This window comes from Caretta caretta, chromosome 3 (assembly GCF_965140235.1).
Source record: "Caretta caretta isolate rCarCar2 chromosome 3, rCarCar1.hap1, whole genome shotgun sequence".
Classification (NCBI taxonomy): Eukaryota; Metazoa; Chordata; order Testudines; family Cheloniidae; genus Caretta; species Caretta caretta.
Genome location: NC_134208.1, coordinates 122129209 through 122156234, shown reverse-complemented (window position 1 = coordinate 122156234; position 27026 = coordinate 122129209). Strand labels below are relative to the sequence as shown.

Sequence of the window (27026 nt, the reverse complement as noted above, 5' to 3'; positions counted from 1 at the left end):
TCAGTTCCCTTTTCCCATTGAATGCAGAAGCTGGTAAATTAAAAAGGGTACTTTTTTTTTTGGACAATATATCTCCGACTTACAACACCTCTTCAAAAAAACACTGGATTATAAATTCTCCCCCACATAACTGGTTTTAAGTAGTAATGTTATTTCTCCTTTGCTAAAGCTAGGGTACATGGACGTGATACAGGTCTGTTATAGGGAAAAGTAGTAAGAGTCAAAGCTATGTGTATAAAGGGTGCCACCATTGCAGGGAGTGGGACATTTGCTCTGCAACCCCTCTGCCTGGAGCTTGGAACTTCTGGGGCCAGGAGGATCCCCTCCCACTCCAGACCCTGCTCAGCCTCCATCTCTCCTTTGATTCTCCCTAGGCACCTTCCAGCCAGCCTGAGCCCGTCACACCAGGGTCCCCTCCAGATACAGAAAACCCCTGAGTGGGGAGAGTAAAGGCTGCACTGCACAGCCCATCCTGGACAAATACCCCGCAGCCAACCTCTCGAAGGCTGGCTGCCAAGAGCAGCCCAGCGCTGCCTCCCCACCAGAAGAGCCACTCAGATCCCTCTGAGGGAGCGGGGACCCTCCAGCCAACCTGCACAGAGCCCACTTGCCTGCTGTCCAGGCTCCTTCCACTGCTCTTCTTCCTGATGACTACAACTCCCTGAGCCCTCTCACCACCAGTTACAGAGCCACCTATTCTTCCCTGACAACCAATATCCCCCTGCCCTCAGTCCCAGTCTCCACCATGGCCCTAGCCCCAATATCCCTCTGCTCTGATCCCCGAAGTCTCCCCTACTCTCCCCCTACCCCAACGCCCATTTGTTCTCTCCCTTGCTCTCCTCCCTGTTTAACCCCAGTCCCTCTTGGCATCTATCTTACTCTCACAGTTAATCCTATTCCTTCCCCACCCCTGCAGCTCTCACCTCCTCCCGTCTGTCTTCCATCCAGTGTTGCCAACTTGGCAGTTCTGTCACTAGATCTAGCGAAAGTCGCCAGATTTCATTAAAAGTTGTGTTTTAGCAAAGGTTTTGCCAAAGAGCTTTAATGGTTAAACACATTTCTGCTTTTATCTTTCATTATAAAAAGCTTAGAAAACAAATGCGTGTCAACGTTCTCACCTGGTTTGCACACAAGGGTTATGACAGTTTTGATCATCTTGTTTTTCCCACAGCTGTCTCCCTTCGAATAAGTAAGCTGAATCCTCTCTCCAACTTTTTTGGGAGAAGACATGAACGTTCCTAGATTTTTAGGCTTGTTATTTTTATCTGGGGGTAGGAGGAGGGAGAGAAGAGGAAAAAAAAGTAAGCTTACTTTAAGTAGTGACTATTTTGTGATTTCCCTGAGTTGGAAAAAAGCTGAAGCCAGTATCTAAATATTAGGGGGTGGAGGAAGAGTAAAAACAGCGCTGAGAAATTTCTGTTTTGCATGATTATTTTATGGCAATTTTTCTGTTTTACACCTTAAAAGCATTGTCAAGGCCTGGAAACAAAGTGAAAAGTAAAACTTCTCTTCGATTTCTAGTTAAAGTATGTTTATGCTGTTTTTCCTAGGCCTTTTTCTGGCCACAGGGCATCACTTTATCCCCATTCTCTCCTCCAGCCCCATGCACACCCAGCCTTTGTGCCCCTCTGAATTATTACAAAACCAGTCACGAAGTGCTATCTATCTTTATAAGCAATATTCCACACAAACTTGTTTCAAAATTGTGCACTCACCAACAGAGCAAACAGCTGCATCATCTGGGCAGACAATAGCTGCTCCTTTCTGAAGTACTTTATGACAGACATTGATGAAAAAGTGTTTCTTGTCTGCTTCGACGGGACTGCTGTCCACAGCTTCCCAATTCTGCGCTGACTCTGGGAACCAGAGATTTTAGATATAATAAACAATCTTGTCTAAGATTAAGGGTTGCTTAATATCCCAAACACATCCACAATATGATGAGCGGTTTAAAAACCACAGCTGCAAATAAAGGGACCTTGAGTGGAGACTGATAAAGAATTGAATTCCTTCTTAAAGGTATAGCCTCTATTAGAGGTTTTTGCATAAAAAGGAAATTGAACGTTAATATCACACTCAAAAGAGAAGATTAAGAACCTATGCAAAAGCTAAAGATGAGGCTAAGAAGAGGCTCACAACGGAGAAGTGGCAATTAAGAAAATAGCACGTGGTTTCATGATAAATTGAAAATAGTCCGTAGAACAGTAGTTTATTTTTGCTGCTGTACCTGAACTGCGAATCAGAGGTGACAAATCATATAGTTTCTTCTTATCAGCAACTCTGCAAAGGAGGTCTTCCTTTTCCCGAACACAGGCGTATTTAGTATCCCAGGTGAAGAAATATGTGCAGTCCACCTCCCCAGTGAACACTGGGGCCCCTTTTCCTTCGTTACCTTATAGGGTTAGAAAGCCCAGGAAGACTATTAGGTTTCAAGTTAAGGGGTATGGGGGAAGTCTGGGAATGGCATTTATGCCTTTCGCATCCACGTCACAGCAGAAACATTACAAAGCTGTAATTCCAGGGCAGTGAGATGTACTGCAGCATCAGTCACAGAATTAACTGCAGACCATGAAAACAACAACAACGAAGAAACGGACCCTTTGGTGGCTGAACATTAAAAATAAAGTTAGTGCTTTAAAACTAAAGATAAGTGTTCTCTAGCTGGTTGAAAATTTCTTTAGCAGTTACCATAGTAGACAGGAATGACAGTGCAATTAGTCTCAACCGAAGATAGTTTTTGATGCTAAAGTACTTAAACTAGAGAATTACCCCTAACCAACAGATAAGAAATTAGATACAACCATGCTGGCTTATAACCACTTGGCTCTTGGACACGAGGAGTTCCTCTAGTTCAATAGCAAAAGCATACACAGAGGCTACAAAAGCCCTGTAAAGTAATTGTAACCTATATTCTCACCTGCAGTCTCATTGCACTCAAAGTTTATGACAGTCATTCGATGAAAGCCAGAGCTGCATGCATCTCCATCTGGGTATGTTAGAGTGAGATCCCCATCAGAGTACCTAATAAAAAAATCCCAATGCTTTAAGTTAAGCTATGAAAAACATTACCACCAGGCATCACCATGTTATTTGTCCCACCTAATGGAGGCCCAATTCATGCAATTGATTACTGCTTCACTCCTTCCAGGGGAAGGAATTGTTACTCAGCATAGCAACTGAGTTTTCCATCAAATTGAGAATATTCTAATTGCTTTTCCCCTGAGATTTGTAAACCATAATGGAGAAATTCTGTTGTAAACACCTTCACAATTAACACTAAAGGCCCAATTCGCCACCTTGTGTTTTGCACCTTGTGTGTTTACACCTTTCTGATTTGTAGTGTTTTACAACCAGTTTGCACAGGTATAAATGGCCACATGAAGCGCAGATAAGTGGAGACTCAGGCCCTAACTTTTCTCTCCATCAATCTACATGGCATGGGATTTCATTTTGCATCAATTATACATTTTCTGAACAAAATCTGAATGTTTTTCTTGGATGTTTCTGCTAGAAATTAAATTTTTCTATGGTTTTCATTTAGGATCTCCTCTGTGTCCAATACTCCATTTATTGGAAGAATATAACTTTTGCATGAAAACATTTTCATGCCAGGTAGATTAAAAAGTGAAGCTAATTTACATTTCTGTTTTTGAATGGAGAGAAAGTCATTCCTCAGAGTGTCCCACCCAGAAAAAGTCAAGAAGCTATGAGGGTATGTTCTGAACAACAAGGTTAAGAGGCACCCCCTGTATATCAAATCTAAAGAGTGCTGTTTTGCAAATACTAGCATCCAGACTAGCTTAGAGGTGCCTCAGTAAGGAATATATGGATGTAGAGATCTTGCTTCATTGCATGGGTTTGCAGTTCTAAACAATACAAATTGTACATCACAGAAGTATAAGATATGTTCAACATGGCAAAAGCATGCAATATAGTAAGAAACCCTAGCAGGTTCATTACTCTATATAGCCTGGCTCCAACAGGATTCTGATGTAATGTTGCCAGCAAAACTCAGTGAGGCAACTCAAGAGCAGCAGCTAGAACGTCTAGACATCAACGGGACAGAAGTACTTTTTAGCACTCCCGCCTCTTGTGGGCCACCTTAGCTCCTCTGGTGCTGTACAGCTGCCATGGTGCTTGCAAGCATGGCTCTGCCGAAGCTTTACCATGATTTTTAACTCAAACTCCAAATGGATTTGTTAGAGATTGCTTTAATTATTCATCCTCCTACTGTATTCTGTACCTTTTACAAAACAAAACAGTTTCTATATACAAGTCTCAGAGTTTCTATCAAATGTTTATCCCCTTCCCTCTTTCAGTGACCTATCTGAAGGCGTGGCTCAGATGACTTTACAAACCTGAGGGTTTGGTTCTTAAATTTTCCTGCCACTTTTTGCTGGTTACTCTGAGACTTTACTTGGCAAGATGAAACATATCCAGTGGCATCCTTGCAGTTGCCTGCAGTGGTTTTCTCACAAATATTTAAGTAATAGTAATACTCTTCTTTTTCATCTTTAGCCATATATGGTGTGACATAGCCTAAGGAAACGGGGAAAGAAAATTATTAAGGTGGCAGCCTTTTTCTTTAAAAGGGTTCAAAGAAAAGCAACAACCCTGAACAGGTACTGGAATACAAGACTGGGAATGAAATTCGGTGACACAAATGCTTTTAAATGCTCTATACAGGATGCTATCCCAAGCTCCAGTTTTGGTCTATGGAATTCACTCCCTTCTCTGTTAAGGAAAAATAGGAACTTACTTTGTTGCTGAGTGAGTGGTGTCAAATCAATGGAGATATCATGCTGTTCACTGGTCAGACTACAGTTCCTACTTTCCAGGTAATCCCTGTGACAGGCATATTCAGTGACCCATTCAATTTCATACCGGCAGTTGAGCTTGGCAGTGAGTTTGGGACCCGTGCGCTGATGTGGAAGTGAACATGATTAAATAAGAACAAAGCATTTTTTTTAAATGTATTTGACACAAGAACTCAAATGGAAGGTAGGTATACTAACACCCCTTCCACCCCTTCCTCCCATTCCACCCCAGCCCATTTAGGTGAAAGTCAAGTTTCCAGCAAAGTAAGACCATGCTTTTGGAAATTTAAGAGCAAAATTTTTTTTTAAAAAGAATAAAGACTCCCGCATATTACGCAAGTTTGTCATCTTCATTTGTATATTTTATCTATATAAAATGTGTGCAGTATCTTTGTTCTACACCAAAAAGAGTGACCAACCTTTTTGAATCTAGTGCTTACGATAGGCAACTAGATACATATTTAGCCTATTTAGATGCCTGAAGATGATTCTTGGTATGTACCTTAAGCACTAGATTCCAGAAAGTTGGTCTTTTGTGTGTCTAAAACAAAGGTGGCGCACAAGACTAAATTCCTGAAAGGTTATCAGTGGTATAGCATATTTACCAGAAGAATAAATGATCACTATTAAGAGTTGACTTAACGCAGCTAACATTGGTAAAAGACTTTCTACAGCTTTAAGAACACTTCATTATAACAGTTTTCTTCAAAGCACTTTAGAAGCACAGATCACCACCCTTGAGAGACTGGTAAAACAATTCCAACTAATAGACTATAGCTTGCCCAACATGAGATTGTATCAGAGCCAGGATTATAATTGCAAATCATATGCTTAGACTACTCTACTTGTTAACGGGACAAGAGTTCAAATGAATAAAAGGATGGGGACACTTGTCTGAATAAGACACTGAATTACACAGGATTCACCGTCTCCTCTACCCCCGACAACTTTCTCACCTATCCCCCCAAAAGAGTACTTCGGTAAATGGTTTTTACTGTAGAGTTCTCATCTCTTGCCTCCCTCCCACCAGCTTGCCATCTGGTTAAAACTTCTGGGAAACTTACTTACTGTATCCGAATATTCGTATCTCCTGACGAAGATGAAGTTAATTCAATAAGCAACAGATTAACTCCTTATAATGACTTAATAATCAGAAGGAAAATGTGGTCATGAGAACAAACCACTTTAAATTTTGAATGTGCTTTAAGTGGAAAGAAAGTTTGTAAGAAATATTTTCCTTCATAAGTCTGCATTTAATATTTTTGCTTCCCAATTAATGTTCAAGTGTATAAACACACTGGCCAGGCATAGGAAAATTGGGAGGGCAAAGGTGGAATTAGTAAATCTGCCTGTAACATGGCTGTTATGTAAATGCAGAGTATTTTAAAATGAACGGGGAAAAAATTCTTTATTCAATCAGTTTTAAAGAGTGATCTGGCTGAAGTGTAGACAGCCATCTAGGTCAGGAAAAGGACAATAGGCTAGAACAAGGCCAATCCAAAACGTGCAAATGTGACAGGTTATGCAGAGAAAGTGTCAGCAATGTTAATTTCAGCCTGGTTTTAAAAGAGAGAGTGTCTTGCTGCCAAGATCACATGCCATTATGTGAGCTGGAACAAATGGATGTTGCTAGATATGTTAAAGTTATCAGTTCTTTCATAACATTCCGTTATGCCAAATAGGACATCTAACACACAAGGATGATTCTACTTTAAAAACTGATCAGAGATAATTTAAAGAAAGCACATAACACTTATTTTGCAGACTAAAGGCATGGGTGCAATAATAGATGTAAGACAAATGGTCAGATTTAAATGAAACCAAATTACACAGAACAAAGACTTGAAGCATGTCACACAAATCAGGTTGGACAACAGCACTTATTAGCAAGCAGAACATCTTGCCTAGGAATAACGCTCTAGAGAGGGATACTATTTCCACCTCAATGCTAGGTTCTAACAATCTCAACACAATTTGAAATTCAGACGAGAGCAGTTGTCACCCAAAGAAGAGAGATTCTTTAGGAGACAGCCTCAAGACATTTGTATTCCTATGATTGTTTACAGTGTTGTTGTAGCCATATTAGTCCCAAGATATAAGAGAGACAAGGAAGGCAAGGTTATAGATTTTATTGGTCCAGCTTATGTTGATGAGAGAGAGACAAGCTTTCAAGCTACACAGAGCTGGGAGCTCACCCACCTTTTCTCTAATTCGTATTCCTAGTTACAGCTGATTTATCTCTGAAAATATTTTTAGTTTAAAAAACCCACTAATACTGAAGTGAGTATTAATACTTTGCACCTGAGGATCTCAAACATTAATAAGCTTCATGACCCCCAACAGCAAAGCACATACTAGGTTTCTGCTCTCAGTAAAATAGAGGCTGAAGCAGAGAGGTTAACTGAGAATGATCATTAATGCAGTCTAAAGAAGTTTAATTACCTCTCCTCTTCTCTTTGATGGGCACACAAAAGTAATAGTCACTGCTGGATTATGGCCAAGACAGAAATTTGGCTTCTCTTCTTCACTGTATGTTTTCTCATAACTCAGTACAAGCCTAACAAAAACAAAAAAAAACAAATGGGAAGCCACAAAAAAATTCCAACTATAAATAAATACAAAGTGTACTGCACATGCTAGCAAATATCAAGGATGGGATACTTGCAATTTACCCAGAGACCCTGGGAGAAGAGTTTTAAAAATATTAAATTCTATCTTTAAAGGGGGACTTACAAAGGGGGAGGGGAAAAGGGCTTCTGCCTTTTTTGTTTAGTTACAACAATCTTCAGCCTTATTTTCCCCCTTTTCCCAAAACTATGAGAGGCAGAGCTGACAGCACTACTTATTCAAGTACCCTGGCACTTCCCATTGTAGACCCCATTTTCAGTTGCTTATAACTTGGCCAAATTTTAACAATTCGGTCTGAAAGTTCCCATGTTGGGTACCTGCCTCAGGCGGATAACTTCTGGAAAGTTGCATCCAAAACAGTTCAGCCATTTCCAAGATCAAGGTTAGGGAACGGTACATTGAACATGTAAGACAAAAAGTTCTTACAACTGTTTTGCTGAGAATCTTTAGCACAAACTTGAAGTTTGGCAGGGGTTAGCTTTTGTGGCAGGAGGAATGCGCCTTTTGCTGTTTCTGTGACAATCCACTCAAATTTGACCCAATTATAAGTCATTCTCAGTAGAGAACTGTTAGACCCTCCCTGCTAAATTCTCTAAAGTTTCCATCCTCTGGACTTGCTCCAATCTAGGATTTAATGGCACTTTCCTGCAACTACTATTCCTGACTGCTGTGGGCAAGGGACAGAACAGGCACCAGAACCGAGAGCAGAAGACTGTCACACGTTCCCAGTGACCCTGTGAGTGCCCAGGCAGCATGGAGGAGGAAGGTGCCACACTCAAATACAAAAAGGACAAGACCAGGGCACAGGGAAGGAGACTGTGCAAGGAGGGGCAAAACAGATTGGACAAAAAGTCCAGGGAGGGAGGGAGACTGGGAAGTAGTGGAGAGGGAAGGCAGACTGGGTGAGGAGTTGAGGGTAAGGAAGGCTGGGATCTGGACGGGGACACTAGGACTGGGATGAGAAGTCAGGGGTGGGGAAGGCAGGACAGGGACAGAAGCGGTCTGTGCCCATTAGAGCTCACTTCCCTCCTGAGTCTGCTGGAATGGAACCCAACATTCCCTGGTTTCACCATTCTTCTGCTGTCAGTAAACCTCCAAGAAAACCACTCAAAGTGTGGGTCTCATCCCCCCCTAGTGCTGGCACAATCTTAATTCATCTGTCCCCTTGTGTGTATGGATGATGATACCATCTTTAAAATCACTCATTCACATACTATTTTTTCCCCACAGAACCCCTGCTTCATTCAGTGCACAGAATGAATGGTGGGTGCTCACTTACTGAGGAGCTACTCTTTTTTCCCCATTCCTTGTCTGATGTGGTTATCTTATTTACTGCAGTGTTCAAATCATGCTCTGAATACCAAATTATTCATTTTCTCATGGGTTTTTCTCATCACTACAGAAAAACTGTTCCACAAATAATTCAAAAAGCCCCTGTGAGGTGAGGGACTATTATCCCAAATTTACAGTTGAGTCATCGAGAAATTAAGGTAAAAAGAGAGTGTCCACTAATTTTAGGAGTCTCAAACTGGGCACCCAGGACCTGATTTTTCAGAGTACTTAGCATTATATAGTACTGTGCTCAAAGCATAGCCCAGCTGACTTTAGCTGCAGCTGTCTTCTGCAAATCAGACTTCAAGGTCTCCAGCTGGGCTCCCAGAAAATGTGCACCACACTATAAGTGACCACCTGCAAAAAGTCTGGTTTAAGTGACTTGCTTAGCATCACATAGGAACTCTGTGGCAGAGGCAGGGACAGAATCCAGTTTTCCAGGGAAGTATTCCACTGCTTTAACCATCTTCTTGCAATCTCCTGCCTCATTTCACTACACACCTTCCATAGTCTGCAACAAAGGAAGCAGGGGTCCTACAGATGCTTCATTCATTGCATAACCCGGATTCACTTCCTGAGCAGATCCAGCCTATACACTGAATGAGGTAAGGGCCCTATGGAAAACAACAGGCCATGATCATGTTATTAAAGATGGTATGGTAAGGCATATCCATAAGGAGACTGAATTAAGGCTGCACAGGCAACCTTTTGAGTTCCTGACACTGCAACCTTAATATTTTTGTAATGTAGTTTATGTTAAATATTATATAAGAAATGTAGATTCTCCCTAGCCTAAGGTATACTAAGAACTCAGGAAATGGTGAAATCACAAGAGCTAGGACAATGAAGGGGAATGGATGAAGGCAATGGATATTAGAGCAGATGAAGGGAATGGATTTTAGTCAGTTTAAGACTCTGTATTGTGTGTCTTTAAACAAGTCATTGATGTTAATCAGAATCTTTTGGAGGAAGGCTTCACTAAAAATTCAGCAGTCCTGTTCCCAGGCCCTTGATTTAAGGTGCAAGTGCCAATACACATCCCAAAGACTCAGCAAGTCCTCCAACAGAAGCAAGGAAAGCCACCTTTTAGGCATTCCGTATACATCACGAAGCATAAAGGGTCACGAGCCCAGTTTTAAAAAAAACAAAGCCACCTTTTGTAGGTCACCATATTCTTTCAGCTATGTGGATATATTTGTACTTGTAACACGCACAAGCTTACAAAATCAGAAAGACGAGAATACTGTTTTATTTCCTGTATATCAATCTTGTGTCAGGAACTTTCCAGTTAACAGGAGAACTAGTACAGGCAGATGTTCTTAATTCTCAGTCTACGAGGCCCATGTTAGTATTTTTGGCAACCACATTTTGAATTGTCATCCTGTGCAGCAAAGCCAAAATGATTTTATTCAAGCTAGTCATTAAAGTCCATCAGTTTCACTACCTGACTTATTTTAACTGGCTTCCATATAATTGGAGTCCCAGCCCCTGGTCTGCTTCACAGTGACCTGGTTTGCTCTGCAGTTCCACTAGCAATATGCATTTGGCAGGGTATCAATCAAGGAGTGAGTGTTGTAAGAATGGATGGGTAAGCAGTGCTCCCCACAGGCAACAAGAGAAGAATAAGCTCAAAGGGGCCATAAAAAGCTAATGCTCAAAAATGAAACGTCATCCATTGTGTTGCCACGAAAACCCAATACCAACCCCATCCAAATAAAAATCTATACACTCATCTGACTCTCCTCCCCACCAAAATTGGGCCATTTCAGACCAACCCAATTAATTCCAAAGTTGAGAGGCCCCCCTTGGAGAACATCCTCCTAGGACCTCTCTCTACTGAATACCAAGGAAGCTTAGAGCCTCTGATTCAGCTGTGGCAGCGTCACACAAGGAGAGACGGGGTCTCAGGCTGGCAGATACTAGACAACTTAGTGTCACAGCCAGCACCTTCTACTATACCCAGAAGCCAAGAGGCAGCTAATGCAAACGCATAAGGGCAGCATTCGACTCTAATCCTTGTAACATCTGTGTGAGATAAAGTAAAGTGAGACAGAGGCCAAATGATTTTCCCAGGGGCATGCAGCAGGTCACTGGAACAGCTGGAATTAGAACTCAGTCCTTTGTTTGGGGCATCCTGTCCAATGACCATCCCATGCCACCAGAGAGTGACACCAATAATTTCATCTTATTCTTTAAAGAAAAGCTAGGTAGTTGCCTCATCCTCCAGAACTTTTTATATGTAAAGCATGCCCATGGGGTTAAAAAAAAAAAAGACTAGAAGTTTACTTTATGGCAATGATAATACATTAAAAACCTAGTCTCCTCATGCCTGTCTACAAAAAAGATGCCACCTTCCAATTTTATCTTTCTCTTGGTAATTAAATATGTTGAAATATATACATTAGCACGAAATGCTAAGGAATATATATCAGCCAAATAACAAACAGTGTTTTGTCCATAAACACAAAAGGGAGCCCTTATAAATATATACACGAGATTTTCAGACATTTAAAAGTACCACCAAAAGTACCTGTCTTTGTCACGCAGTTTCAGCTGTTCTTGAGGACTGCCAACATCAAAAGCATGGCCTCCACTTAACAAGCATGCAGCACTACCCACAGGACAACTTCTGGTTTCGCTGCTTGAGCTTCCTGTTAGGAGGATACCAGATATCACTCAAATGAGGTTTTTGTTGCAGCGCTAAGTATTTAGTTACATTAGACTGAAGCAGTGTTCATTCTAAACCCCTTTACAGCTCATAAGTTTGAGGGGGGGTTTAAAAGCCTTGGACTAAAGTTTTCAAAAGTACAGTTTGAACTCAAATGGTTTTATTATTGGCAAGCTAAAATTAGGGAAAAAAGATTGCTGAGGATTTGAAGCCATGAAAGAGATAAAATGCACACTTCCACTACTTCTAGCTGAAAAGATGTCATCTAACTTCAAACAAAAAAAACCTAACACATTCAGAAGCTAGAAACTTCAAATTCTCATTGTAATAGCTTTTTCCTTCCACTGAGCAGTATTCTAGATGTGAAGAAAGTCCAATTATGGAATTTTAATCAGTATGTTCGCCTAGTCTATTTTGCAGTTTACTTCAAAGCAAGTGGGATTAGAATACTAGCTGTAGTTCCAGTCAAGACTACCATGTTAAAGTGATTCTACTACTATAGTAATAGCTACAACTAATATAAACTTCCATACATACGAAGATTTTCGCATACTGATGGAAACAAACTGGAATAATACAACCCTCAAACATTACATTAAAAAACCCCAAAGTTTACAAAGATTTGAAGACATCTATTGTACATGTCCAATTATATTGAATTTTGGAGAAGAGTTATTCTAGGTTTTTAAGGCTCTTCCTAGTATGTGTGCAATACTCAGTTATGGGTATTCACTTTACAAATCAGGGATAAAAAGAAATGGGGAATTTGACAATTTGCAGGCATTAATCTCAACTGAATGTTCTAGGTCAGTGTTTCTCAACCTTTTTGGTATCAGGGACCAGATTGCTGCCTTCCTAAACTGTGTCAGGGAGATCTTAGGGACTAGCGCCAGTCCACAGACTGGTCGTTGAGAAACATTGTTCTAGGGAGAACCACTCAGATACCAGGGTGATAAGCAACACTATATTAAAACAAATGCAAATCCTGAGATTTTTGGCCAGCAATATTTTATAGAAACCTGCGGACCATTTTGTTTTGACGTCCTGTTGATATTAAATAAAGATGTAACTTCCAACACTAAGTTTCAGGCCAATAGGATTTGAAATAAAATCATAGACTTAGTTTGTTCTGTGGGCAAAGTTCATACACGCTTCTTTCTAACAGAACAAAGACCAGTTTCATTTACATGGTTAAAAATGCAAAAGCAATGCAGTGTAGAAAAACTAATTTGTTGTTAGAGTTATCTAATATGTATGAAATTCAGCCTGTGAAGAAATTTCTCTGCTGTTAGAACTGCTTATATTGTCTCCATTCTCCCCACTATTGGACAAAATAAGTATCAAACCAGCAAATCATTTAAATATTTAAACTTTATGCCGGGGTGGGCAAACTTTTTGGTCCAAGGGCCACATCTGCATGGGGAAATTACATACAGGGCCATGAATGTAGAGCTGGGGCACAGGGTTGGGGGGGCGGCGGGAGGGAATGCGTGGTGCAGCTGGGGCTCAGGGCAGGGGTGCAGGGTACGGCTGGGGCTCAGGGCAGGGGGCTGGGGTGCAGGAGGGGCGTGGGCTCCGGCCTGGCACCACTTACCTTGGAGCAGCTCCAGGGTGGCAGCGGTGCACACCAGTGCCTCCCATGCCTCAACATGCTGCCCTTGCCTGTGGGTACCTCCCCCGAACCTCCCATTGGCCACAGTTTCCCGTTCCTGACCAATGGGAGCTGCAGGGGACGGTCCCTGCAGGTGAGGTCAGCACGCGGAGCACTCTGCTTCCCCCACAGGGACATGGTGCCGGCCGCTTCTGGGAGCGGCGCAGAGCCTGCAATGCCACAAGGAAGGCAATCCTGTGTGCAGATCTAAAGCCTTAAGGGGCCAGATCCAGCCCATGGGCTGTAGTTTGCCCACCCGTGCTTTAGGCACATTATTTCAATAGGACTACTCATGCTTAAAGTTAAGTGTAGAATCATAGAATATCAGGGTTGGAAGGGACCTCAGGAGGTCATCTAGTCCAACCCCCTGCTCAAAGCAGGGCCAATCCCCAACTAAATCATAAGCAAGTGCTTGGCTGAATTGGAGCCCACATTGAGCTATTATCGCTAGCTTTCGCTCTGGCCTAAGAAACATGAAGCCAATGGACAGATGACAGCAACAAGAGAGCAACCATAACTGTTACCTTTGTTGCCAGTCTCAGCAGAGAAGCCTCAGATTGGATTGTACTATTTTAAGACAACCCCTTTGCCATCCAAAAGGACACTGTTTTTCAAATAGCTCAACTGTTCTGGAAGACTGCTCTAGGGAAGCTGCCTTCAAAGCCACATTTCAAATCAAAGATGGATTAAAACAATAGAGAGTTATAAACTCCTAAAAGTGGGGTTTAACAGGAAATAAAACCAGATAGTCTTTACAAGAGGCATTAGTAAGTACTGCCATAACTCATACAACTTAGACACATATACTGTACACAGAGGTTCAGACCTAGGTCTCTACAGACGTTTATATACAAGGAATCGTCATCTGAGTCATCCACCAAGTAGCCTCCTGAAGTCTTGATCAGTGGATTCAAGTCATGTTTCTTCAAATCATCAAAAACGTAGCATGGTACCTAGAAAGTTAAACATGTTAGTTAATTCCACGTAAAGTCCATACCACACTAGTTAGAGACATCATAGGACACGAAATACTTTTTCCAAAGACAACTGATTTTTATAAAATCTAGCAGTGGAAAGGTTTGCCCAGAACTCAAAATAATTCCATTAAAAACACCGGGCTCCCCACTAAAGGCAAAATGTTCACAATGTTGGCTATTGCACAAGCAAAAGTGAAAACCCTTCACTCTCATTTTACCGTGCAGAAAGCAAAAGTCACAGGCACAAGTACTGGAGAGTTACTTAAAATTCTCATCTTTGTTAACTAAAGCTATTAAAGAATTTGTTCTAACAGGATATTCATAATTTTTAAAAGGTGGATTTTCATTTCAAAAAAGTTGACAAAGCTTTTGTGAAGTTTTAATTGCTATTTGTGCCCGAGTTGCTATATATTAAGACTGAACAATGGGATTTCTAACAATGTATGCTGTAAAAAACCAAGAGTACTATTTGACCGACTATTCCATTCTTCTAACTGAAGACTGCAAAATTGGTGAAGTCACCTTATGCATTGCATGAGCTATGAACATTACCTCTTTCTTGGCTTTAAATGAGTCTTTCTTGCAAGCAATAAAAGTCCTCCATTCGAAATAGTGCACACACTCAGTTGCAGTAACAAGTTCTGGGGATCCCTATTTTAAAAAGATCATGAAATCAATAGTTAGCTTTCAGTTTATAACTATAAAATAAAAAATCAAAAATAAAAAGAGGTTAAGAAGTCAGTACCAACAAAACAGAAGTTTTTTGTTTGTTTTTTTTTAAAAAGAGGCAATCATCCAAATTATTTCTTGACAATAAGAATAGCATGGATAGTACTCAGAAACGATGACATGACCCAGTCAATTAATGGCAAGTTTAGTCATTACTTAGGAAAGCTGTTAGAAAGCACAGGCAGAGGCATACTGCCAAAAAACACAGGAAAGTCCTAGCTGTCCGTTCATATGACGTATACCACACTGAGTACGTGAGCCCTCAAAAGTAACCCCTCATTTCCAAGGTGTACAATTTGCGCTACATTTTACAGGCCAAAATTAGAGACTTTATTTTCAGAAAGGCTGAGTGCCCACAACTTCAGCTGAAGTCAGTAGGGACATCAGGTGCTCAGCAATTGTGAAAAGCAGGTCTCTGGTTGCCATGATTTATGTTTTAGCAAGACAATGCATTTTTAATGTATGTCTCCCTACCTTAGCATCCATAGGTAGGTATTTTTTGCCTGCCATTTATCCCACAACCAATTACCAATTAAGGCCAGAGAAACTAACCTTCTCTCGAACCATACACCAGCAAGGGATCTCTTCTGGAAAGGAAAAACTAGTTTTGATAGGCCTGGTTCAGATTCAAGCTTTTCATGCCCAATCACACCATCAGTTTAATAATGCAATAACCATAGCTTATTGTTAAGTCAGTCTAGTACTTTAAGGAGTGCTTAACATGGACAGGGCTGGACAGCCATGGAAACTAAGTTTATTTACCTATGAATATCCCAGGCAGAGCAAGCTTTCCATTTCCAGATGAAGGATGGAAAGGAGGTGGTAAAAGATCTCTATGGCCTGTCTACACTAGTACATAGTCCCCACCACACTAGTACATACACACATCCTTGTCAAGAAGCTATTTTTAAAAAAAGTTGTGCCAGCCAATATCAACAGGAGATCATTTTGTTAAAGATAAAGAGTTTGCGGTGTCCTAATCATGTGAAATCTTTAACTAGTTCTAGCAAAGTCACACCCTGGCCACACTGGCTCTTACAGTTTACCAATAACAGACAATTTTCTTGTCACTGGAAAACTAATGTAGAAAGGGCAAAAGGATCTCTGAGCTTCCGCCTCCACCCTCTCTCTTCAATTTGTCACATGTGGAGTGTGAAACTTTTAAAAAAAACTTTGATGTACTGACACTTCACATAACAGTCTAAGTTACCCTGCTTTCCAAAAAGGTGTGTAATAAAGTTATCATTGCCAATAGCATCACTTCTTGAAGTGTTTGGGTCCTAGTATAAGTGACTCCAAGCTCTGATCGCTTCAGCTAGTAAGAGTTTGGGAGGTGAGAGTCTGGAGACATCAAGTATCAGAAAATAAAACCTTTTAAACTAGAATTTTACATCTGTACTAAAGTTTTAAAAACTTACATGAAGCTGTCCCAAAGAGGGATTAGTCAGAGGTCTGAGTTTGTTTTCTGACCAATGCAATATTTATTTCTGATTTCTAGCAATTATCAGAAAACACTACATTAAAATAAAAGGACTTTACAAACCTAAACACTGGTTCGAGAGCCATATATTAGCTTGTAAGAATGGAATTTGGTCATATTCTTTGATACTGTTCTATTTCATCTATTTTAAGTCCGCAGTTTACTCAAGCTGACACTTAAATAAGAGCTTTCAGGTGCTCTGTATGCTGCTGACTTTAATTTATTCTATTACATAGTTTGTGAAAATACTATACTGAAATCCATTTGAAAGCATTAAAGAACCAGAAAAGAGTCATTGACTAGACCTAGCAAAACACAATGAATCAAGATAGCGGTTCGTTTAATATCATCACGCATGGCTTGCCTATCCCACAATCTGAGATCAATACACATTCTTGGAGAGCATGGGCTGTCATGGGAGTTTCCAAGAACTGGTGTAATCACATCTGTAGCATCACAAACTGAGGTATCATTTAAGATTCTTCCAAAAAGAAAGAAAGTTTAGAAAAACCACAAGCTATGCTGACTAAATGGGAGTTAAAGAGACTGGGTGGGTGAGGTAATATCTTTTACTGGACCAACTTCTGTGATGAGCGACACAAGCTTTTGAGTTTACACCGAGCTCTTCCAGTGACCTGAAGAAGTTACTTGCACAAAGGACATAAGGAAACAAATGACAGACTCACCAGAGTCTTCCCACAAAGGAAGTTAATGTTGCTTTGAACAACATGTTGAGCGCCTTGCTGCGAACAGGGCGTTGTCGTGTTGAACTCAAGAAGTGATTGAGAACTTCTTTTCAAAGAGGAGTCACCTAAATGAAGAGATAAGAGCTGCAATAATACAGTACTTTATAAAAAACTCTACTTGGTACATCAAGAATATCCTATGTTGTTGTTAAGCTTAAGTACTACACAAGACAACATACAAATCCACATTTAAAGGCAACTTTAAAACAAAGAATAATAAATTAAGTCATTAAGACAGACCCAGGGTAAAAATTTTCAGAAGTGCTTAAGTGACTGTGTCCAGTTTTGGGCCCCACACTTCAAGAAGGATGTGGATAAATTGGAGAGAGTCCAGCGAAGGGCAACAAAAATGATTAGGGGTCTGGAACACATGAGTTATGAGGAGAGGCCGAGGGAGCTGGGATTGTTTAGCCTGCAGAAGAGAAGAATGAGGGGGGATTTGATAGCTGCTTTCAACTACCTGAAAGGGGGTTCCAAAGAGGATGGCTCTAGACTGTTCTCAATGGTAGCAGATGACAGAACGAGGAGTAATTGTCTCAAGCTGCAGTGGGGGAGGTTTAGATTGGATATTAGGAAAAACTTTTTCACTAAGAGGGTGGTGAAACACTGGAATGCGTTACCTAGGGAGGTGGTAGAATCTCCTTCCTTAGAGGTTTTTAAGGTCAGGCTTGACAAAGCCCTGGCTGGGATGATTTAACTGGGAATTGGTCCTGCTTTGAGCAGGGGGTTGGACTAGATGACCTTCTAGGGTCCCTTCCAACCCTTATATTCTATGATTCTATGACTTACAAAACTTAAATCTTTTTTCAAGAGTGACTTAGGCATTTCTGAAAGTTTTACCCTCATGCTTTTCAAATTAAAATTCATCCTCTTGTTTTTCCAGCTATAGCAATTGTGAGTAGTATTTATTAATGCAATATTGCTGCGGTGTATTCAGTCTGTTTAAAGGCAGTACACATTTTGATTAGGAGCGTTCTTTTGTTATATAGCTACAACCTTTTGGCTAAGAACTGTACTTACAGCTAGTCAGTGCTAAACCATCTTCTTTGTTACCCATCCTCCCTTCTCTCTGTCACCATCCCCTTGTTTGCGTTTTAGACCGTAGGCTCTTTGGGGAAGAGACTTATTTACTCTGTATGTACGAGTGTATAGCACAAGGGAGCCCTGGCCTACCTGAGACCTCTAGGCACTGCATCAGTATAACTTAACACCCCACTACCAGACAAGGCCCAGATCCTCACAGGTATTTGGGAGTCAGGCACTTGAATACCTTTGAAGATCTGGGCTCAAGTGCCTACAATGAATGTGCATGGGGACAGGCCATAAGGGGGGGGGGGGGAAGAGAATCTATCTATCCATGCAGCCTTGCTTAAGATGCTACTTTTAAAGCACCTCATGTGACTGAGCTTCCATCACACCTCTTGGGAGACTATTCCAGAGTCTTCTCTCTCACCATCAGGAGCTACTTCCTGATATTAAGTCTAAACTCACCCTCTTATTTTTACCTTAACACCTCAAGTTATGCTTCTGTACCATAATAAATAATTCCTCTCCTCCTTTGAGGTTTGCACCTCTCAAATATTTTAAGATTTACATTTCTCCTCCCCCTAAGCAGCTGCTTTTGAGAGAGCTTGGCTCATTCCCCATATCAATCTCTGCCCCCCATGACCATGTTTGCAGTCCTTAAACTGCCCTCCAGTGTATGGGAGCATGGCAATGCCATGCTCAGAACTGAACGTGATGCACCACACCCACACAGAAAGGCCGCTCCCCAGTGGCTGCAAAAAGGGCCAATGCATACATGTCACACTGCAATCCTAGCTAACTGGTTGTCCACCTCAAGGTCTTTCTGTCTTACAGCCTCCAGAGTTTCTCCTATTTACTGAGTGTGGGCATCTTGAATTATTTTCCTCACAGAGTCTATTAAGATGAATTTTCCTCCCTCAAGCTGCATCTCATTTTGTTATTTTCTGTCGATGTTTCTAATCTAAGTGTTTTTGTCTTATTTCTCCAACCAAAGTACTGTTTGCAACTCAGCCCAGTATGAAACATTTATTCACTATGCTGTTCGCTCCCCTCTTCCAGATTAACGATGATATTAAGACCTGACCCAACACAGCTCCACACCACAGCCCACTAGACACCTCTTCACTAGCTGTCTACACAGTTGTTTATCATTACTCCTCAATTATCTTGGTGCCCATTTTCAGTCCACACGAATGTTCCGCTGTAGACCTATTTTAATATTTCTATTAATTTTAAGAAAAGAATAAAATGTTACACTAAAATCCACCTTACTACACTGACTGCATATCCTCCTGCTCCCCTCCACACACTAATTTTGTACAGCTAGGAAACACAGCCTGCCTGGCACAATTTTATCACACTGGAGCAAGTGCTCTTTAAATGCCAGCATGATACTTACTCCTCCCTTTTTACTTCCCTCTGCTTCCAGGCCCTGATGCAACTAGGAAAACAAGTCATGTTTGAATGCATGCCAGTCAATGATTTTCCATCTCATATAGATGTAGTCTGACACCTTTAAAAACAGGCTACTTGGTTGTGGTTCAAGTTAGCTAGGTTTCCCATAACACATTTCCCCTACTCCAGACCTACTTGTTAGCAAGCAACAGAGCTAAGTGAGGACACCCAAAAAGGAATGTGTTTTGGGAGCAAAAGGAACCTTCTGAATATTTGCAGAAGACTTGGACAAGATGGGGAAAGAGAAAAGAGGGTTAACATTGATAAAGGGAACACTGACACTGCAGGAACACCAGGCATCAGAATTTGAGACAGTGCCCACTGCCAATGCTCTCCCCCACTCTCCCACCCACCCACCCCCCCAGAAATCCTAGTGCCAGCAGGAAGGCATTACCACCAGGCTAGCTGAAACTCGGCCCTTTTGTCCAGGCCTGCAGATAAGCTGGGATGGGTGGAATTTGTGATGCAGATATCAGCAAGCTCTATCATTGTGAGCTGTACAGCCTACTGACAACTATGAAGAGGAAACCTACGTTGGTTACAAACCTTACAGATGGAAACGAAATGGGTGTGAATCACAATGGAAACTTACCCACTAACACATTACATTCACTCTACTCTAGGGCCTCTATTACAAGAGGAGCTAAAAGCTTATGCTAATTTAGCTACAGGGACACATTTTAGGACATTAACGCCCTAACAGCTATTCAGAGAACCCACATGCTGTGGTGAGGAGCAATGTACAGGAGCATTCAATTAATTATCTGTAACCCACTGAAGGCAAGGTTACAATGCACAATTAACATTGGCATGAGAGGAAAGCAAACAAAAATAAAATGACAGGATACACAGGGGATGCATGGTATAAGTGTCACTTCAGTTTAGAAGTAACTCTACTTTTACAACCATTTCTATTACTACTGCTGTAGTTTCCTCAGCTGACATATTGCATATACAGTCTGAATTCTCACAAAGAATGCCAGCTCTGGATGAGTCAGTATGTGCTACACAATGTGGCAGGCATGGCAACACCCTTTTCATCAAGACAATATACAAGTTTTGTTTAAGATGTGCAATTTCTACACAATTCTGCAATGTTACAGATGTGCTGGAGAGCACTTGAAAACCTGGTCAAGCTGTGTTGAGAATGCTTGATTTTCTTCATAATAAAACCACATTTTTATTCAGTGCTTGAAAAAAAGCCTACTCACACATGCAGTAAGAAGTTTTCATGGGGTCACGGGCCTCCCCCTGATTTTTTGGTTGCACTCCCCCAGCTCAGACAGGCTGGATAGCCTGCTGAGGTGAATCAGGAGGTGGAGGTGGCACTCCTCCCTTGAGCCCTGCCACCCCAAGCCACCCTCACAACTTTGCACCCTGGGCAGCTACCCTGCTCGCCCTGCCCTGGTTACAGCCCTGCCTTGAGGTTGTTTCGGTCGGATCCTGCCAGGCACTCACCTCACAGTGGCAGCTCCTCTTTTGTGGGTCTCGCTGGGCTTGGCTCTCTGCTTGGGACATTGCAACCTCTGGGGCTGCAGCATCTGTCAGGTTTGGCCCCGTCCCCTGACTGGATCAAAATTGTGGGAGTGGAATTGTGACCTGGCTCATGAGGTTGCAGTGCCATTCACTCAAATTCGACCTACCCAGACTCCCGTCATCAAGACAGCTGGGCCAAACCTGAGTGGCGCTGGGACCCCAGAAGTTACAGGGCCTGGAGCAGGGAGCCCAACCAGCCCTGTGGGACAGGAGCTGCCACACAACCCTTAAACTTTCTGCTACTTAAAGTTGGGCACATGGCTTAAGCACCTTGGTGAATCAAACTTTTACTTAAGCCCTGTTTAACCCACCTAGGAGTGGGGTTCAGACAACCAATGAAACAAAATCTGTATTTTGTTTCTAAACACTTATTGGCACCATCTCATTTTGCCTCCAATATGATTTGTTAAAAAAGAAAAAATGTCAAGTTAACACACTGTTAAAAAGTCACAAGTTGTCAGGAAATTCAAAAGTTCAAGTTCCTTTACTCAACCACATTGCACATCCTCTGTCTTTTATTGCATGCCTTTGACAACTATCTTAAGCCACACAGTGAAAGAGGAATAAGAGCATTAGCCATGTGGAATCAAAACCACCATCTATCCAGCTTTCTGGTCACCCTCAACAATTTTTAAAAGGGACAAACGAACTGAACCAAACAGATTTGTCAGTTTCCCCAAGATCAAATCAAATGCACAGTGATGACAAACGTAAGTGAAAAATAATCAAATCACGTGATCTCCAGAGTCACCTTCACTACCCAATGTGAAACAAATAACCAAATAAGAGGAGGGTCACAAAAATACTCATCCAAGAAGCTTAAAATTCTGTGTGATTACTTCTTCACAGTAAATAATTTTCAGCAACAGAAGTAGTGAGGAGACACCATGTTTGCATGGGACATGGGTAACTATGGGTCTATAATGAGGGACATTTCTCCAGTGAGGTATTGTTGATAGATCTAATCCAAGCATTGGTTTTCTACATAAAAACCATACTTCAACCAACACACACGTATGCAGTGTACGTTGTGCTAGAAGTAGATATACTAACAGAATTACAGTGAAATACATACTGTTGCTATTCCTGTTTAGAGGAGAATTTTATTTTAAAAAATTATTAGATATGCTCTAGTTCAAAAAGAATTTTAGAAAAGTTCTAGGACCTGTATCATACAGGAAGTCCGACTAGATGATGACTGATCCTTTCTGACCTTGGAAGCTATGAATAGCTGCTATAAACTCTTGTAAACTGGGTAAAAGTTAACCAGCATAAGAAAAAGGATTTAGTATGCAGTGGTAGAAATCTTAGATTAAAATTTTATTCTGTAATTTAAGAAATATTGTTATGGCTAACATACATTAGAAAACCTGGAGAGAAGCTACAGTAAACATGCCAGAAGTTCTCTATATTTTGGAATGTTGACATCGTAAGAAACAAAACATTAACTTACCTACTGACAGATAGACCTTTTTATTCAGGTCATATGCACAGACTGCACTTGATCCACTACAGTCTTCAATGCCACCACAGGGATTTATTTTATAACGCACATGTTTATCTATATCAATTGCTTCCCATGTATAACTGAAAGAAAAACAAGAAAATAGCCTGTCAGTTAATACATATTTGCAACCATTTACTCAAACCCAAAAACCCATCCATGAAATATCAGATCTAACCAAAGAATGCCACAATCTCCATAACGCTGGAATCCCAATTCTGAAGTTTGTATATGATGTAGTATAAGAATTCCTTCATGTTACTTGTGTATGGTCCCAGGGAAAAAACAAAAACACCACACACAGGAAGAAATTTAGCCACTTTACCACTGACTGAAAATGCTTCCAACTCAGCAGCTGTCTTTGTGATAATAGATACCCACCTCTACAGAGCTCTTGTGAATAATCCTTTAAAAATCTGGCCACTCAATACTATGGAGGTGTTGACAGAGAATTCAGATGTGAGCCAGAAAAATTACAGGGGCTTGAGAGAGATGCTTCTGAAGGAAAGACTGAGTACTAATATGTATGTCTAGACCAAAAGAACAACTGAAGGAGGCACAAAGTTTCATACTCATTTTTAAAGTATGTAAATAGCTAAATTGCTCTCCATTCACTGCAAGTACAATGGAGTGACACTATGAAAACATGAAGTAAAATTAAGCAGACAACTGGTAGAGGAAGTGGGTGGCAACCTAGGCAGCAGTGACCATGACATGGTTGAGTTCAGGATCCTCACAAGAGGAAGAAAGGAAAGGAGAGTAGCAAAATACAGACCCTGAACTCCAGAAAAGCAGACTTAAACTCCATTAGGAAACTAATGGGTAGGATCCCCAGGGAGACTAATATGAGGGGGCAAGGAGTCCAGGAGAGCTGGCTGTATTTCAAAGAAGCCTTATTGAGGGTGCAGGAACAAACCATCCTGATGTGCAGAAAGAATAGTAAATATAGCAGGCGACCAGCTTCGCTTAACAGTGAACTCTTCGGTGAGCTTAAACTCAAAAAAGGAACCTTATAAGAAGTGGAAATTTGGACAAATAACTAGGGAGGAGTATAAAAATATTGCTAGAGCATGCAAGGGCATAATCAGGAAGGCCAAGGCAAAACTGGAGTTGCAGCTAGTAAGGGATGTGAAGGATAACAAGAAGGGTTTCTACAGGTATGTTAGCAACAAGAAGGTGGTCAGGAAAAGTGTGGGACCTTTACTAAACGAGGAAGGCAACATAGTGACAGATGTGGAAAAAGCTGAAGTAGTCAATGCTTTTTTTGACTCAGTCTTCACAGACAAGGTCAGCTCCCAGACTGCTGCACTGGGCAACACAATATGGGGAGGTGGTGAGCAGCCCTCAGTGGTGAAAGAACAGTTTAAGGACTATTTAGAAAAGCTGAACATGCACAAGTCCATGGGTCCAGATCTAATGCATCCAAGGGTGCTGAGGGAGTTGGCTGATGTAATTGCAGAGCCATTGGCCATTATCTTTGAAAATTCGTGGCGATCGAGGGAGGTCCCGGACAATTGGAAAAAGGCAAAATAGTGCCCATATTTTAAAAAAGGAAAGAAAGAGAACCCGAGAAACTACAGACTGGTCAGCTTCACTTCAGTCCCCAGCAAAATCATGGAGCAGGTCCTCAAGGAATCAATTCTGAAGAACCTGGAGGAGAGGAAGGTTATCAGGAACTGTCAACATGGATTCACCAACAGCAAGTCATGCCTGACCAACCTGATTGCCTTCTATGATGAGATAACTGGATCTGTGAATATGGGGAAAGCTGTGGATGTGATATATCTTGACTTTAGCAAAGCTTTTAATGCTGTCTCCCACAGTATTCTTGCCAGCAAGTTAAAGCATGGATTGAATGGACTATAAGATGGATAGAAAGTTGGCTAGATTGTCGGGTTCAACGGGGAATGATCAACGGCTTGATGTCTAGTTGGCAACAGGTATCAAGCACAGTGCCTCAAGGGTCGGTCCTGGGGCCAGTTTTGTTCAACATCTTTATTAATGATCTGGATGATGGGATTAATTGCACCCTCAGCAAGTTCACAGATGACACTAAGATGGGGGAGAGGTAGATATGCTGGAGGGTAGGGATAAGGTCCAGAGTGACCTAGACAAACTGGAGGATTGGGCCAAAAGAAATATGATGAGGTTCAACAAGGACAAGTGCACAGTCCTGCACTTACGATGGAAGAATCCCATGCTCAGCTACAGGCTAGGGACCAACTGGCTAAGCAGCAGTTCTGCAGAAGAGGACCTAGGGATTACAGTGGACAAGAAGCTGGATATGAGTCAGTGTGCCCTTGTTGCCAAGAAGGCCAACAGCATATTGGGCTGTATTAGTAGGAGCACTGCCAGCAGATTGAGAGAAGTGATTATTCCCCTCTATTTGGCACTGCTGAGGCCACACCTGGAGTATTGCATCCAGTTTTGGTCCCCCACACTATAGAAGGGATGTGGGCAAATTGGAGAGAGTCCAGTGGAAGGCAACAAAAATTATTAGGGGGCTGGGGCACATGATTTATGAGGAGAGGCCGAGGGAACAGGGATTATTTAGTCTGCAGAAGAGATGAGTGAGGGGGGATTTGATAGCAGCCTTCAACTACCTGAACGGGGGTGCCAAAGAGCATGGAGCTTGGCTGTTCTCAGTGGTGGCAGATGACAGAACAAGAAGCAATGGCCTCAAGTTGCAGTGTGGTGGTCTAAGTGATATTAGGAAACACTATTTCACTAGGAGGGTGGTGAAGCACTGGAATGGGTTACCTAGGGAGGTGGTAGAATCTCCATCCTTAGAGGTTTTTTAAGGCCCAGCTTGACAAAGTCCTGGCTGGGATGATTTAGTTGGTGTTGGTCCTGCTTTGAGCAGGAGATTGGACAAGATGACCTCCTGAGGTCCCTTCCAACCCTGATATTCTAGGATTCTGTGACAACGTAAGCAGAATGAGAAAAAAATTCCCCGGAGATGTTAGTTTGTGGCACCATCTCCCAGGAAAAATGGAGGCACCATCTTTATTTGGAGCTTTTAAATTTAGACTGGACAAAGCACTAGAACAAACATTCAGAAGAATGGCCAACACTCAAAGATTGATCTGTCACAGATATTTCTAATGCATGATCACAGTGGTATTAGACCACTTGTATGACCTATTAGCTCTTCCCCACACCTATCCCCTTTCCGGTTTCTACAGTTTTACAATTCCAGTGTGGTTTGAGACATTTATCAGACAGCTGCCAGCTCTACCAATGAAATTCAGGGTCAATGCCACAAGAAGCCCAGCAACCTGGTCCAGCTACTGGGATTTTATCAGGGTGCAATCCATGGACTCTGCTTCAGGGCCTCATCTTCTGTACCAATCTCTAGCTGGCAGGAGTTTTGATCATTTGAAGCCATCATTCCCCAAACAGCTAGAACACAAAGATGCTCTCTTGTTCCACACTGAAGGCTGACTACTAGGACCAGGAAGAAAGGAAAAGAGGAGCTACTCTGTCCCACTCTCAGGCTGGTTTTTGAGTTATCTTTGTCTATGAAGATCTCCAGTGCCTGGTTGCATTACTTGTTTTTGTTTGTTTTTTTAAAAACAGCAGGTCAAAGTTTACTAGAGAATTTTCAGTGCACCACAGGAGGATCCACGCAGCCTGTTTGGACATGGCATTGAGAAGCATTGTAGATTTACATCTACCTTGCAGTGTACTAACTCACTATGTAGACAGGCCCAGAGTTCTCGCTTTACGGAGAGACAGCAACACAAAGAAACTTGGTAAGCAGTGTGTTGATTTCACCGTTGCCCAAAGGGTCTGTACAGCAGCAAGGGAAGTTGACCAGTTTTCTTAATTTCACCCTGCTGCTGCTTGGGAAAAAGGTTGTAAGTTGGTGTGGAGGCATCAGAACTATCTGCAAATTCAAAAAGGATTCTGTGCTAGACAGCTTTCCAAACATGACCTGTTTTCTTTCCTCCAAACCTTACAGTGGATCACCTCTTAGTTACTACTCAATACCAGGTAAGAAAAGTTGGTATCATTAGCAAACCAATGGAAGATGGGTAAAAGGAATTCAATGTCTACTCAATAGGCATTTCCCCTTTCCTGTAACCAACCTAATCTTTAGCCCCATATGTGCAGGTACATTTCACAAATTAGGTATCACTGAGGTAGAGAAAGAGCTCCAAACAAAAACAGCAAAGAACAGAAGTTATAATGTAAAAAATTACAAGAAATGGAGGAAGGGAAAGGAGTTAGACAACGCCAGAGCAAAATTAAGTAAAAAAGTGAAGTGGTAGTTAAAAAAAAACACACACACACACACACCACCCCCTGAAGAAATTGACTTAACCCTCAGGTAACATGGGGGCAGGAAAAGAAAAGACTACAGCTGGTTGGAAAAACAGAATAGTTTTCCATCAAAAATGCAGTTTCATTGAAATCAAAAATGCTTTTACAAAATTGTGTCAGTCTCACCTAGTGTGGATAAAAATCAATGATT

At 41.6% G+C, this 27026-nt stretch overlaps 1 protein-coding gene across 1 annotated transcript in view; it reads right to left on the bottom strand.

The window, feature by feature from the left end:
- IGF2R (insulin like growth factor 2 receptor) overlaps positions 1-27026 on the bottom strand; it is a 92451-nt gene that overhangs the window by 55123 nt on the left and 10302 nt on the right. Inside the window, exons 2-13 of the mRNA XM_048844078.2 lie at positions 22499-22632; positions 16969-17093; positions 14626-14724; positions 13923-14049; positions 11308-11428; positions 7260-7374; positions 4760-4922; positions 4359-4539; positions 2918-3021; positions 2228-2392; positions 1716-1856; positions 1119-1265 (exon numbers count right to left, since the gene is read on the bottom strand). Coding sequence (XP_048700035.2) covers positions 1119-1265; positions 1716-1856; positions 2228-2392; positions 2918-3021; positions 4359-4539; positions 4760-4922; positions 7260-7374; positions 11308-11428; positions 13923-14049; positions 14626-14724; positions 16969-17093; positions 22499-22632 — 1622 coding nt within the window. The remainder of the gene's footprint in view (positions 1-1118; positions 1266-1715; positions 1857-2227; positions 2393-2917; positions 3022-4358; positions 4540-4759; positions 4923-7259; positions 7375-11307; positions 11429-13922; positions 14050-14625; positions 14725-16968; positions 17094-22498; positions 22633-27026) is intronic.